The following is a 15516-nucleotide window of genomic DNA, read 5'->3' as shown; positions in this document are numbered from 1 at the left end:
TTAATACTCGTATGTGTTGTTTCCTCCGAATCTCGGCTGTCAGTCAGCCAGTCAACCAGTCATTCAGTCAGTCATTCAGTCAGTCAGCCAGTCAGCCAGTCAGTTAGTCAGTTATGCAGTCATTGGCAGGCCTGCTCCCTGCATCCTTTGCGTCCTGTGGCCATCGTCGTCTGGCGCTGACGCCGTTGCCGTGATGTATGATGTTGCATTGGCTGCAAAATGAAATATACAAAGTGGAATTGAAGTGGAATTATTCATGGCCTCTCGCTTTGGCTGCGCCATCACATCACTTCACATCACATCACATCGCAACACAACACATCACTGCCGCACCTTTTTGCTTGATGCGATATTTCTACTTCGGATTGCCGCCGCCGATTGTAAGCTGTTTGATTTTTGTGCCCCCCACGGCAAGTGGCATGTGGTATGTGGCAAGTGGCATGTGGCAAGCCGGCCGTTCAGCTGTTCAGGTGTTCAGCTGTGCGGCAGGAAGAGCAACAGGAAGCGGAAGGAGGGACCAACGCGCCACGTGATGATGGGATGATCCAGCATCGAGTCCAGCATCGAGTCCCGCATCCTTTGTCACTGCGACAACAATGACTTTTCGAGTGCAGTGGCTCATCCGATGGACCAGGACCAGGACCAGGATCATCGACTCTAGATGTGCAGCCAATCCCCTGAAGGTGCCTGGGTGTCAGAGCTCTGGATTCTTTGGGGGCAATCGAATTAGGGCTCCTGCCTGCGTGTCCAGCGGCCATGACAATAAAACTGACAACATTGCCCCATCAATTCTGGGCTTTAATCTGCGATGACACTCGCACGACACAGCAACGGAGGGGAAGGGGCAAGGGCAGGGAAAGGGGGCGCTTAGTGGCTGTTAAAGCCAAATAGTTTGGCCAATTAGTTGGCCCCGCCAGTGGAGAGGGGGAACAATGAAATGAAATGAAACCATTCAATGAATTCAACTTGTCATATTTATGGCCACGATTTGAAAGGGCGATCAGTCTGCCTTTTGGGGGCGGCAGTGGGCGTGGAAGTAGCCTTTTATCGACAGGACGCATGCATCGGGATGCGAGTGTTTGCACAACCAGGCACACCCACTGCCACACACACACACACACACGGAAATGGGTGCATTGTCATGCGTGTGGCTGCGTACTTATGTCATATGCATGTTTGACTACTTAAAATTCAATTGGCTCTAAAATAAATGATTGCCAAATATGTGCGCTGTGTGCGTTGTGTTGTGTGGCTGGAGTGTTGGAGTGCTGGACTGCAGGAGTGCTGGATGTTGACACCCATTGTAACTAAGTGTCAATTGTCATGTGTCAAATTGTGGCATACAAATTAGGGTAATCAGAGTACAACAGCATGTTTGATTGCTTGCTTTATTTATGATTGTTTGCACAACTTGGAGCCGAGCCGAGCTGAGCCGCCACATCGTGTGTCCTGTGGACGCCAACTCGCCAACTCGCCAGCTCGCCAGTTGCAAGTTGCCAGTCGCCAGTTGGCAGTACGTAGTGCGTAGTCCATAGTCTGCAGTACAGGTAAACAAACACACACCCACCCACCCACTGGGCAACCCACCTGGCAACCCACCTGTGAGGCACGACTGTTTGGTTTGCTCGGCATTTGTATAAATTGTCATTGACATGAAGGCTCGTTGTGGCCAGCAGGCCCGCGATAGTTCGGCTAACTGGCCAATCAGTTGGCCAGATTGCTCATTACGTCTTTTGGAATTAAATACGTGAGCCATATATGCACATATGTATGTGCAGTGGGTAATGTGTTATGTGTAATGCGGTCCTAATTGCTTTTGGGTGGTGTGGTGCCTGCATTCAAATGACAACTTTTCAGTGCGGCTCAAGAACTCGCCGAACCACTTTCATACTTATGAAAAGCTGGGGAGGCTCATTATTTTCCCAGCACAAGCTGGCACAAAATGCTGCTGCTGACAAATTCAAGCGGCAAATCCAGTTGAAAACAAGTTAAGATATTATAAATGCATAAAGGGACGGCAGGATGGGGCATGCCCCAGCCCGTGTCCTCGTTCCGGAGCACAATTAACATGTGCGGCAACCTATCTGAATACATATGTGCCTGCTGCTTCGTTGGGTGGTGCGACTTAAATTTTAACCAGGACCTCCTTGTGGGCGAAGGCACTACAAAGGACCTTCAGCACACACACCACGTTCCAAGCTGAGCAGCTGCAAAAAGTGGCCGCAGCCTTTATCACACACACACACACACACACACACACAGGGGCGTGGCAGGCGGTTTTTGTTCAGTTTTCTACACAGCTAAAAACACGAGCAGCGTTCAGTTTGCACTATCGAAAATGGCACTAATTTTGAAATCAAAAAGAAAAGAGTTCCATTTAAATTAGAGTAAAGCCTAAAACTGATGGCAAGGAAATGAGGCATTTTTTATTGGTACAATGATAGCTTCAGATCTTCGGGGAACAATCGCCGGCTAAATGCCCAGACCCATGGCCACCCAGAGCCCCCAGCTCCGTCTCAACAGGGCAGCAGCTGCTGGCAAGGACAATTAGAAGGACCTGGACCCAGGAAACAGGACCCAGCACCCAGGACCCAATGTATATACGCTTTGGCTGGCTAAAAACAAAGGAGGACGCAAGTATGTGGCTGGCAGGCGGCAGTTACTGTCGCCGCCCCTGCCAACGTGGCCCCAATAAAGGCGCAAAAATTATGAACTTTGGCCAAAGATGAACACGCTTTTAATTTATAAATACGCACGGCTGCGGGGCATGGGGCAGAGGCAGGGGCAGGGGCAGGGGATAGAAAGCCGGGGGTTAAAGCGGATGAAGGGGCTCCAGATTGCGGATGGGGCTGGCCAACTTTGGAGCGGCGAAATCCCCACGCACACACTTACAACCAAATGGGGCATGGCAGGCAAAGTCAGTTGAATGTGTGTCTACATTTATGTCATTACATATGTATCGTTTGCAAAGGGGAACTAAACGTTGCGCTTTACATGTATCTGTATCTATTTGTTTCAAATTTTAATTTAGCTATCAATGCTCGCAGATGCTAATGTAGCTGGTTGCGAGTGCAGGAAGCCAACGGCTCATTACTGAGTCGCACACATAGCACTGAATAATTAACGAGTAGTGCCAGAACTCTAATCAAGTAGTCCGCACCCTGGCGAAGTGTTCTGTTCTGTTCCTTCCTAAGTTGGAGCTGCTCACATACTCCGCTCTCCGTGAGCACCACGCTGGAGTCTCCTCCAGGCGTGGCAGCAACACGTGGCCACTGCTCCTTGCTGCTGCTGCTGCTGACCACGTGTTGCTGCTGCCCGGCTAAAAACGTAAACAAACCGACTGCTCCGAAGTCTACGGCTACGGCTGCGGCTACGGCTCCGTCTCCGGCTCGTTGGCCACTCGAGTGACTCCGAGCGAGGACGACGCGGCGGTGGGCACTGGGGGGCACTGGCGTCGGCCGTCCTCAGCCAACCGATGTTTGAGTGAAACGCGGTCGGTCGCGTCGTTCGGCGAAAGCTTTCCGAGCGCCGCCACGAGTCTCAATCCGAACCGGCACCCGCACCCGAATCCGTATCTGCACCCGAGTCCGAGTGCGAGTCCGCATCCGAATCGGAATCGGAATCCGCAATCAGCTTCAGCTGCGAAGCAAACGTGAAGTGAAGTGGCTGGCTGGCATTCCGGCTGCCTTCAGTTGCCTCAGTTGCCTCAGTTGTTGTGCCGCCGTGAAGGAGGACGGTAGCCGTGCGCGCATACGGAGCACATTGGTGCCGCTGGCGTTGGATCCAAGTGATAGTTGTCCCCAGAACTGCCCGATTTCCCAGACTCAGCCGACTTCCCAGTTCAATAGTTTCGAAAAATCGCTTTCGAGTGCTCTTTTTTTGCCTGTGCTTTCTGGTTTTCTCGCCGCCTGCTGAGAGATCTGAGCGATCTGAGTGCTGCGTCCATGGCTGGCGTTTGGAATTGTGAAGGTCAGCGCGTCGTCGCGATCGGAATTGGAATCGGAATTGGAATCGGCATCGCAATCGGACTCCCATTTCAGTGTGTGTCGTAATCCGGCCAAGAGATCGCGTTTGGCAGCCGTTAAAGAAAAAGATACGAAGACTTGGTGTAAGTGTACGTACATGGCACTGATGACAGCAGCCTGCAGTTTAGATATTTAAGTCACTCACTACTCGCACTAGTAGCCTTAATGATCAAGTGGTTTGGCTCCAATGTAGCTGGTCTACTGCTCATTTGGTGCTCATGTCCATGAGATAGTCCAAAAAGTAGTTTGGAAGGGCGCAGAAAAGTTAAGGTTTACGGCTCCGTTGGCCCTACGCCACTTACGCACGATTGGAATAAAAATGTCCTGCAGGCGGCAACAAGGACATAACAATATACATGCGAGTACAACAATGGCACAAGTGTTGCCGCTGCCAAAACGTACGAGCGCCATTAAGTGTGGCAACTACATACTACATACTACATACAACATTCTACAAGCACCTTTCGCACAAGACACCACTACACGAAATGGCTGCAAAATATGAAACTGTTGTGCGGAGCCAGAGCCGGAGTCGTAGTCGCAGTCGCAGTCGGAATACGGAGTATTATGTCCAAAACCACGACGCCGACTGGGACTACGGATATTAGGGTGCTGGTCCCTTGTCAGAAACGTGCCGTGGCACAGGCTGCTCAACCCCACTAGTTGATAGTTGCTGCTTGGTGGCGCAACCCTTTGCTGCCCCCCAGCCAGCCACCTAGCCACATAGCCACATAGCCACATATGCATAAGGGTTCCCGGTCATGTCTGCGTCCGTGTCTGGGTCCAGTCCCTTCCCGTTCCATGCCGTCCCTTCTCGTTGATAACTTAATAGCTGGACAATGCAATATTTTCCATTTACGAGTTCATTTCTATAAACGGCCCAAAACCAAGTGCTTGTGCCCGGCACCTGACTTCATTCTGGGCAGCCAATCGCTCTAATTTACCCACTGCCAAGGACTTTCGACTTTTGAAGGCACCTCCAGCTTGTAGTGCGTCAATATCGGCCATGATCTCCATGGCATATGGCTCAGTTCAAGTCCCAGTTTGCCGTGCTCATAGACATCCTGTTCCTGTTCCTGTTCGCACGGCGGGGGCGGTAATGTCCCATGAATATCACAATGTAAACGGCATCCGCTTGGATGTGACATAAGTCGCAGTGAAAACGTGTGGCAGCAGCAGAACTTGCAGCAGGAGTAACAAAATTAAGAGAGCACCAACTGCTGGGGCAACTTCACTAAACCTAAAACGGCACGTGATGCTTGTGCCCAGCGACCAGCTCCCAGCTCCCAGTGGAGTCGCAATCCCCAGTCTGCATCCGAATCCGAATCCGATTTCATTTGCATGCCTGTCTGCAGATACTAAATCACCTTCAGCTCCCCTGAACTCCCTTGAATTCTCGGAGCACGATCCGTGGCCCTCATCCGGCCTGGAATCTGGTGGGGTTTTCAGATTACTGCAGCATGTGGCAGGGCTGCAAGTGGCTGGGCTGCAAGCTGCAACACACAGTGCCACCAAAGTGACGCCCGATTTCTTGCGCAATTTTCGGCAATTATAATGAGAAAGGCGTTGAAAAGCCCACAAAACCTTTGAGAAACTTATCCTAATTTTTCAGCGTGCACACTGGCTACCCAGATTGGGTACTATACTGTACTACAAGCATTTCAAAATAAATAACACAATTGCCGACTGTGGCAGTTGGCCTGTTAATTGCTCGGCAGATGGGACTATGCCTTTTAGACCAGCGAAAACATTTAATTCATCTGTGGCTCCCTTCGTTTTTGTGCTCATCTAGTGGAAAACCGCGGACGTAGTTTGCAATTTACATGTAATCCCTTGCGTCTCTTTTTGTGGATACTACACACCTTGCCACCGATATTGGCAGTCCACCACCAATGTGCGGATCACAAATCCTTGACTTGAAAGGCCTCCCTCGTGCTGGCAGCTGGCTCCTCGCCACTCAAAATGCACTAAAAGGGGCCGTAAACAATCGAAGTAATTACTGCCGACCCGCACTGTATAAACACAGTGAGGAGTATAAACAAATCGGTCCATGGTCACGGAGCAGGGAGCAGGGAGCACGGAGCACGGCAAGAGGTCGGAGTTCCACGAGATGAGGTGACCAGAAGAGAATAGGTCGTAAAAACATTTACGGCCGATCGGTCGGTCAGTAGACATGTGCAAGTACTATTTCCAATTTGAATTCGTATCTCGAGCAGCCAGCAGCCACCGCGAAATGAGTAGAGATAAAAATAAAAATAAGTTGGCGAAACAGAGATTATCTATATATTTATTTATACATTTCATCTTTATTGAGCGCGCACAGAATGTATTTCATAACTCACGCCGATTGCCTCCTAAGACAGCCGATGCTTATAATTATAGACAGCCAAGTGTAGATCTATAGATCTGTAGATCAGAACTCAACTCAAATGAACTGAACTGAATTGAATTGAAGTGAGCTGTCTGGAAATAGTGCGTGCCACACCTTTGCACCTTTAAAGCGCCAAAGGCAACGCGAAACAGCAGCCGCATTCAACTAATTACCTTTGACATCAGATTGGCTGGAAAATAATTTACTTGCTGTTCTAGAATTGCTTATTTATTTATTCACGAGCCTCACGAGCAAAAAGTCTATAATTTATTCATTTATGACTTTTTATTTTATTTATTATGATTTCTTTTGACAGAATGGTTTAATAAATACTCCCCCTCAAACCCGCCGCCATTTCCGCAGCTCATGCATGTAAATGCAGCCAGAATATATATTCGCACTCTGCAGTCCACACTGCACTTTTCCCAGTTCGCAACTTGCAACTCACAGTTCGCAGTTCGCAAATGCAGGCAGTTGCAGTTGCTGCAGGCATGCATAATTGAAGAGCTGCACGTGTGAAGTCGCCAACAGCTGACGCCGCCAAAGTCATCAACTGGCGCACTTGCAGGTGCTCTTCCAGTGGCATATGCAACTCCCACACGGAGTGCTAACTGCATCAGCCAGCTGCATACTTGAGCGCCGCCCGTTGCGCAGATTTATGGACTCGCTTCTAGCTTCCAGTTGCAGTTCATTCTGGCTGCCTTAGTGCCACAAAGGTGTCCGAGGGCATGCAACATTGTATGTGCGCAGTCAGAGTGTCCTACGTTCTGTGTTCCTTGCACGCACCTTGCTCATTGTTTGCTTGCACTCCTTGCAGGATACGGGATACCTACGCAGCCGGACAGTCATGCACTGCCCATGCCTCCACTAGCTGCACTGCAGCAGCGCCGGAATGTTGGCCGCTGGCAGCAGTGAGACCACTGACTTTGGGCCACACTCGCGGCAGCAATCGGCTGGCACGTCCACGTCCACGTCCAAGCGAACCCACAAAGCCAGCAGGCACCGTCCGGGTCCAGGTCCTGCTCCTTGTCCTGGTCCTGGCCCAATGACCACTGGTGGCCACAGCGCAGCCAGCGGTAACGGAAACAGCAGCAGTGGCGCTCTGAGCGCCCTTCCCACGACGAAGGGAGGCGTCATGTCCGCCACCACGGTGACGGCGACGACGGGGAAGGCCACGGTCAGTCACGGCCATGGTCCTGGGCATGGTCATGGTCACGGCCACGCCCTTGGGCGTAGTGACACGAGAGGCGGCCGGAGTGCGGCAGGTGGACGCTCCAACGTGGACGGATTCGTTGGCGGCATCGAGACGTATTTGGGCCTCATCGGTTGGCGGAAAAAGTGCCTGTACACGCTGCTGCTGCTGCTGATGCTGCTCATTATCACGAACCTGGTGCTCACCCTCTGGATACTCAAGGTGATGGAGTTCTCAACGGTAATTGCCACCACTCAGCCACTGGCCACTGGTCACTGGCCACTGGCCACCAACACCAAACACTCAACACTCTCCGCTTATCGCTTTTCAGGAGGGCATGGGGCAGCTGAAAATCGTACCCGGTGGCATACAGCTGTCCGGACAAGCGATAATTATGGACATGCTGCGCGCCTCCACAATCCGTTCGCGGCACGGCCAGCCCATCTCCATAGGTGAGTGAGTGCGAGTCGCCTCCGGCATTATCGAGCGATTAGGTGCCACCAAATCAGGTGGCGTCGCAGTTGCAGCCGCAGTCGCAGTTCGTCGCGGACAAATGACAAACCCCGCTTCGGATTCCTATTCCTATTAATATTCATTTCATAAATTTGATCGTGGTCACACCTTGATGAGCCATCGCCTAGGATGCAGGTCTCAGGGGCACCCGTGGAACAGCCACGGACGCACTTCCTCCGCAAATGTCAAAGTCATGGGGGCCGTCGCCTGCTCTGCTGCCTCTGCTGCCTCTGCTGCCTCCGATGACTGGCATGGATGGTCGGATGGTCGAGTGGCTGAATGACTGAATGGCATCGGCGAGTGCATGTTTAATGAACTGCGCTGCCGGCCGCTATTATGCAGCCTCCGAGGAGCATTGGCAGGCCCATTTGTTTTGCCGTGCTTGAGGGCAAGTGCACCGGGCTTAAACATTCATGGCACAGGTGGACAGGAGGCGGGGTGGTTAGGTGTATAGGTGTGGACATGGGCACGAGCAGAAGCAGGGGCAAGGATGGGGATGGTCGAGGACAAATGTGTGCCGGTGCCATTGAAGACATAAATCAACAGATATCAAGCATACTCAGCACGAAGGCACGAGCTGAAGCAGGAACAGGAGCATAAGGAGAAGCAGGAGCGGGAGCCAGAAATCAGGAGCGCTAAGCGTTGGTAAATGAGATCGGGGCTGTTGCTCCGCCTGCTCCACTTGCTCCTATTGCTCCCATTGCTCCCATTGCTCCACTTGCTCCACTTGCTGCGCAGCTTGAGCAGCAGCCAAGATGTACAATTACAGATAAGCCATATGAAGGCACGAGCACAGAAGACTGATGCCATTTCCCAGGGACCTTCGTCCATGTGTCGACAGCAAAATGTTACCAAAAAGCAGCAGCAGAGCATTTCCCGCAGCGATAAGCGACAACCGCAGATACGTGCGCGGAAGTGGGCGGTGGGCGTTGGGTGCTGGGTGCTGGGTGGTCCAGATGGACGGATACGGATACGAATACGAATCCCGACTAGGACTGAGGACTGAGGAATGGGCGACGGGCGACGGGTGACGGGTCACGGCGGAACACAGCCACCTGGAGGGGCTGTCAGCGAGGGCTGATAGCTGATAGTTGATAGCCAAGAGCGATGGCCATGCTCGACCCAGCTGAGACAATGGCGGAGAGCGGGCGGGGAGCGGTGGAGAGCGGAGCCTGAGTTTTGATTTCCGTTTCCGGCGACTTGCAACGTGCTATCTTAACCAGATGAGCGCGGGTGCCCACCTTCAACGCCTCCGTGGCTGTGTGTGCGTGTGTGTTCACTCATTTATATGGCAATTACTGCCTTAATTACCCGCATTTGTCATACAAAACACTCGAAATTGCATATATCTACAACTATTTCTTACCCCCTTTGGCAGAGTCATCACGTAACTTTTCAATCAATACACGTGATCCGAATGGCATGATTGAGAATCATTTATTCCTGGGACACGACAAGTTCGAGTGCCTGTCGTCGGGATTCCGCATAAACGACACCAACGGACGCAGCCTGTTCTCCGTGAACCGCGATGAAGTCACCATCGGAGCACATGCCCTGCGGATCGACGGCGAAGGCGGCGCCGTCTTCCGGGAGTCCGTGCAGACGCCCCACGTGCGCGCCGAGCCCGGCCGGGAGCTGAGGTAAGTGCTGAAGATGGAGTTGAATGTGGAGGTGGATGTGGATGTGGAGGTGGAGCCACACGTCCACACCCGGGAGACTCCGGTGATGGCCAGATGGCAGGAGGAGTGCCAGAGTGGAGAACGATCTGCCAGCGGAGCGCCAAAGCCATGGCCAATTAAAGTAAATGAAATCGAAAGCCAATCTACTGCAGTCCGGTGTTGAAATTCAATGACTGTAATAAATTTTGCAGGCATTCGTTGCGTTGCCAGCAAACGGCAGGCATCCACGGCACGCCATGTTGTGGCATATTAGTCGTTCTTGAATGGAGTTCGGTTGGGGAAATCTGAGAAATAAAAAATTAAAAGCAAACACTCGGCTGCACTCGTGCTCCTGCTGCTGCTCGTCCTCGTGGGTCGTGGGTCCCTGTCAACGTCACCTTTGCGGTAACGAAAACAACGCCAGGCCCACTCCCACCTGGTTGCCCCTGATGTCCTGGCGTCCTGGTGTCCGGGTGTCCTGGCTGCCTGGCGGTGCACTGCAGGTGCACCTCCACTGCATCGGATGCCACCTGCACTCGTATAGGTGTCGGTATTCAGCTGACTGAGCTCACGCGGGGAGCGAAAATATTTATACACATTTGTCAGAATGTACACAAACGGTGGCAGTGAATTAAAAAGCGCTACAGGGGCCAGACCCTTTTTTTCCTGTATGGCTAACGCCAGAATCGGACTGCGATTGGGATTGGCAGTGGATGGCAGTGGATGGCAGTGGGGATTGGAACTGGGAGGGAGGGAGGTGTAGTCACTGCATTATGCCCATCCATCAGGCCATCTGTCCGCGTGGACGACTATGTGTGCATATGGACCATTAACAGGATCGGCGGCTTGTAATAACATTTTCATTGACAAATTTGGTGATAGCTGCCTGTTGGTTCATGAAAATTACAAATTGTCTGGCGCCAGATACACACAGGCAAACAGTTCAGTTGACGAGCCGTCAGCGATGTCGGCGCAAAGTCATACCAGCATCAGCCATTCAAATTGAAATTGCAATGTTTTCAAGGCACTGCGCCACAATTGAGCGACTTTCCGTTTCATTAGGCCGACGTTCTGGCGACAGGGGGAGGGGTCCTCGACACAGGACACAGGAGTTCCAAATCCTGCACTCTGCATTCAGCACTCTGCACTCTGCAATCACTAACCGAGGTGCCGCCACAACGCTTTCCTCCTGATTTAATTACAGACTCGAATCGCCCACTCGCCAATTGGAGATGACGGCGGCCAAGGACATCAATTTGCAGTCGCGGGCAGGAGGCATAGAAGTCGTGGCCCTGGAAGACGTCAAGTTCCGAGCCCTCGATGGGAGCGTAAGTATGATTGAGAGCTAGCTGCGTAGACCGAAAGCCAAATGGCCTTGGTGGCGGTGAGTGGGTGGCAGTAGTAGCGTAATCCCTTGGCCTCCGTCTGCTCTTCTCGTTGCAGCTGCGCCTGGAGTCCTCCAAGATACTCATGCCCAACCTGCGAACGGCACAGCCGCCCATTCTGGGCACTGCCCAGAGCAGGGATCACATGCATCGCGTCTTCCAGCTCTGCGCCTGCTCCAATGGAAAGCTCTTCCTGGCGGCACCCCACTCCATATGCGCCGGCGATGATTCCACTGTCTGCAGATGATTGCACGACTCGGCGCGCTGGCAGTCCACATCCACATCCGCATCCGCATCGTCCACATCCAATAGATCCTCGTTCAGGTTCCGCTCCGAAACGGACACGGATGCCGATACGGACACTGATTAGGGAGCTGGGTCTCCGGAGTTTTGACAGACCGGTATGCAAGTATGCCAGTATGCAAGTATGCGATTCATGGCGGAACGCGGAGCAGATCACAGCCATAGCCACACCCATACGCACACGTTCATGCTGAGTTACTCATATGCTAACTGGAACGTAGGACGGTATACCGTATACTATATACCCAACTAGTGCAAATCACTTACACCCACACACACACACTTACATACGAGTATATGAATATGTACGTACATGCGTACATCCTGCGTTCATAATCGTTCATACCCACACACTGTCGAGGGAATTGTACCCAAACTCGAAGGACAAAATCAAGAGCTTCTTAGACACTTGGATGTTGTGTACCAGTATAACCGCAATTCGGCCATTCGGAAATTCGGCTATACATATAGGCATAGTACCCATAGACCTATATAATATCACCAAGTCAACCACTCACTAATGGAGTAATTAAATAGACAGATACGATGTCATAATCAAGCGTAGGATGCCGTCACAGTCGAATCCCACATCAGTATTGGCGTTAAGTCTAAACCCCTCAGATTGAATCAGATTGAATGCAACTCGGTTGAAGTTTAGTTTTGGCAGAAATCACACCACACACACAGCTCGCCTTAAAAACAAAGAAAGTATTTCTACTAGTTTTCGATTATGAATATACGCTAATGTTCACCACTCGGTTTAATGAAGCAGTGTACGATGAACTCAAACGATTATTCTTTATAAGTATACATCTGATCCGTTTCCACAAAGCAGTCCAGAGATATTGTACATAAGACTGTCGAACTCAAAGAACTGCAAACTGCAGCATAGCATCCATCACGAATACAGATACAAATACAAACTGAATAGGACCTACTCATAACCGTATTCATGTAGATATTCTCGCGGACACTAATGAAATTTAGAAAATGTTTATACGATAACTACATACTACGATCAGAATATGCAACACCCGAAGCAAACACAATACGAAGACAATGAATATCATCCAATAAGTCGCAAGAGCTATTTATACCTATACCTAAATATACCTATACCTAGATACAGATACAGATACAGATATTAACTGAGATTCGAGTATGAGTATGAGTATGAGTATCAATATGAATACAGAAATAAATATGGGTAACTGAGTTTCGATATGGCTATGGATATAAATACGAATATAGATACGAATATAAATATGGATATAAATATGATTATAAATATGATAAATATGATTATAAATATGAATATGAATAGAGTTGAATATGAAATTGCCGTTGAATTTGTCAAGTGCGGGAGCACTGATATATAGATATATATGAATAAATGAATGTATATGTATATGTATATGTATCAGTATGTATGTACACCCAATGCAAATGCTTTTAAATGGACATTAAGTATAATTTGTTGTTGGTTTTTTTTAGCACGATTAGGAAACATAAAAACGTAATATAGGGAAAATACAGAATCATATATCACATACTACATATATTGTAATACAGCAAACATACTTACAAATACATGCGTCAAGAAGAACAAACTAATCGGCCAAATCAATTGATAACTCCCAAGATATAGTAAGTCGGGCGGGAATAGCAACCACAGGAGCAACAACAGCAACAACTTCTTTGCCTGCAATTGGTTGGACATACGGATTTTTAATTCGACGGCTGGGATTGTGCGCACTTTTTCCAGCAAAGCGCTCAAACGAGAACTCAAGCCGAGTGCTCGTTGGTTGACGCCTTCCAGCGCCACTTGGATGGCGCCGTGGAGCAGTGGAGCCGTGGCGCCGTGGAGCAGAGTGATTCCAAGTGCTTTGTGGGTGCGTCTAAGCGAAAGTCTCCGTCTCCGTCGCTGACGATGACGATGAGGATGACATGGCCTCCAAACATACATAGGCTCCGCACGCCCAGCTCAGAGCAGCTCAGCAGCTGCAAATGATGTGGTCGTGGTCGCAGTCGTGGTCTTGGCTTCGTCCTTAGCCTCGTCGGCGTTGTGGGAGTTGCCGACGGGAAGCTACGATGGCTACGACGGCACACGACGAATCCTCGGGCGCCTAAATTGAGTTACTCTCCGAGCCAAGGACTTTGCTTTGAGCCGAAATCGAGCTTGGCCAACACACACACACACAGATAAAGAACCAGGAGCTTTGAAAGCAGTCGCGTTGCCGCGCGCGCTTGGCTGTCAGTTCGATTTAAAAGCTCCAGGACTGAATCCCTGTCCGAATCCCATGTGAGTGGCCTAGTCTAGCCCTTGCACTGGCCTAGTCCTATCATGTGGATGCCACTTCCGGATCCCCAATTCCCTACTCCATGTTCCACGTTACATAGCTGCTCATCCTCACCCAACCAGGAGGAAAGCAGTAGAGCGGGGTGCGATGGCACACTCGGCGTTATATTTAGTAGTCTATTAATATTCAAACAGGCTCTTTTGTACTTTTCCCTACTCATTGACGCGCTCGTCTGCCGCTTTTTGTCAACCATACGCCCCGTTGTACGACCCTCACACGTGGCCATGTAATCACATAAAATTTTCTAATTACCGCACTAACAAGCACAGCACACACGAGCCTTCCAAACTGACAGCTCTGCTAGGAAGTAACTTTCGCGAGTCTTCCATTTTTGGCAACCCTTGCCACTCCGCCACTCTGCCACTTGCCATTTACCACTCCGCCAGCTTACCAGCAGTTTGCCAGTTTACCAGTTTGCCACATTGCCACTTGTGCGTTTTTAGCCCTGAGCACATGCATAGTTTAAATTTCAATGCATAACTCAAGCGCTGTCTTAAGTCGCCCTAAAATTTAAATGAAAACACCTTGCGGCGCCATATGTGAGCGGCCATAAATTCAGCAGGCCACCGCCGCCTAGACCCATCCGTTCCTGCAGGGAATCCGGCTGGGCATGAACATGGAGACCTCCTCCTCCTCCACCCCAAAGGACAGGTGTTTTTGGGGGGTGGACGCAACAGTTAGTTAGTTAACGATAGCTAAAATGGGTGTAAACCTGCGCCAAGCTGACAAATTAAGTATGCATGAAAGTATAGTGTGTTCGTCCTCGCAAACACACACACCCCAGCACAAAACACACACACTCACACACATTCAAGAGCTGAGGGGGTGAAAGGCATTTCTTTCACGTTGCAGTTAATAGGATTTGGCTGGAGAGTGGAATGAAATTAATTGTTTCATTTGTTTATAAAACGTTCAAGTCACTGCTCGTGCACCACTGTTGACAGCGCGGTGTGCGGGTGTGCGTGTGTGCACGTCTCCACGGCTGTGTGTGTGTGCCTTGGTGTGCGGTGTGTGCGTGTTTTGATGTTCTGATGCTCGGGTGTGTTCGGTCGTAGGGATCTTTAGGTGCATACCTTAACTGACGTTTAAGTGGGCAATTAGGCAAAGCTGTGTAATGTTTTCATCGTTAAGGACGTACGTTGCACAGCCAGTTCCATGCCACCTTGAACGTGCCCCGCCCATCCGCAGCAAGGTCGGATTGGCTTTTTGGCCACCATTTGAGCCCGCTTTCGACTCACTCAGCTCACTCATCCAGTCAGTTAGTCAGTCAGTCAGTTGGACACTGCTGACCCAGCCAGGACCAGGACAATCCAGATTGAGCTGGGCTAACCACGTCGCAGGGATGGCGACCCATCTCAAACTCCGACCAAGGAGCACTCCTCGGCGGAGCAGCTGGAAAAAGTCATATTTCCCCGGAGCCCCAGTGGCCTCAGCCATTTATTAACTTATTAAATTACACACATCCTTGCACAGGTTGCCAAGTCTCAAGGTGGCTGCATGGCGACGGGGTTGTGGATGGCGACGGGAGTAGGAGTGCAAACTGCAGTTGGGTGGATGGTTAATTTATTTGCATGCAAACAGACGAACTTGCTGGCAACTTGCAACGACCATCGAATGAGTACTCAGCCTGCATCCACAGGATTCCCTCCCAGAACCCAAGGAACCACTGGAACCACTGGGTCTCCTGTGGCTGTGGCCCACCTGCTTTA

At 50.6% G+C, this 15516-nt stretch overlaps 1 protein-coding gene across 2 annotated transcripts; it reads left to right on the top strand.

Moving 5' to 3' along the window:
- Positions 1-3729: 3729 nt before the first annotated feature.
- On the top strand, positions 3730-13020 carry LOC122623945 (delta-sarcoglycan). Of its 2 annotated transcripts, none has more exons than XM_043803344.1 (6): positions 3730-4108; positions 7214-7828; positions 7920-8040; positions 9480-9741; positions 10964-11087; positions 11203-13020. In XM_043803344.1, exons 2-6 carry the CDS (start codon positions 7289-7291, stop codon positions 11389-11391), a joined length of 1236 nt encoding a protein of 411 aa, XP_043659279.1. In that variant the 5' UTR covers positions 3730-4108; positions 7214-7288; the 3' UTR covers positions 11392-13020. The 2 variants fall into 2 exon arrangements, with proteins under 2 accessions (XP_043659279.1, XP_043659278.1); XM_043803343.1 differs by having other exon boundaries at positions 3730-4114.
- The last annotated feature ends 2496 nt before the right edge of the window (positions 13021-15516 follow it).

This window comes from Drosophila teissieri, chromosome X (assembly GCF_016746235.2).
Source record: "Drosophila teissieri strain GT53w chromosome X, Prin_Dtei_1.1, whole genome shotgun sequence".
Taxonomy (NCBI): Eukaryota; Metazoa; Arthropoda; class Insecta; order Diptera; family Drosophilidae; genus Drosophila; species Drosophila teissieri.
Note: the sequence above shows the minus strand (reverse complement) of the source record. Positions and strands in the feature narration are given on the sequence as shown.

Excerpts from the sequence above, each read along its gene's own strand:
- LOC122623945 (XM_043803344.1), top strand. The coding sequence starts at position 7,289 with ATGTTGGCCGCTGGCAGCAGTGAGACCACTGACTTTGGGCCACACTCG. Across the intron at positions 9,742-10,963 it reads GAGCCCGGCCGGGAGCTGAG|ACTCGAATCGCCCACTCGCC; the intron begins GTAAGTGCTGAA and ends ATTTAATTACAG. Across the intron at positions 11,088-11,202 it reads TCCGAGCCCTCGATGGGAGC|CTGCGCCTGGAGTCCTCCAA; the intron begins GTAAGTATGATT and ends TTCTCGTTGCAG.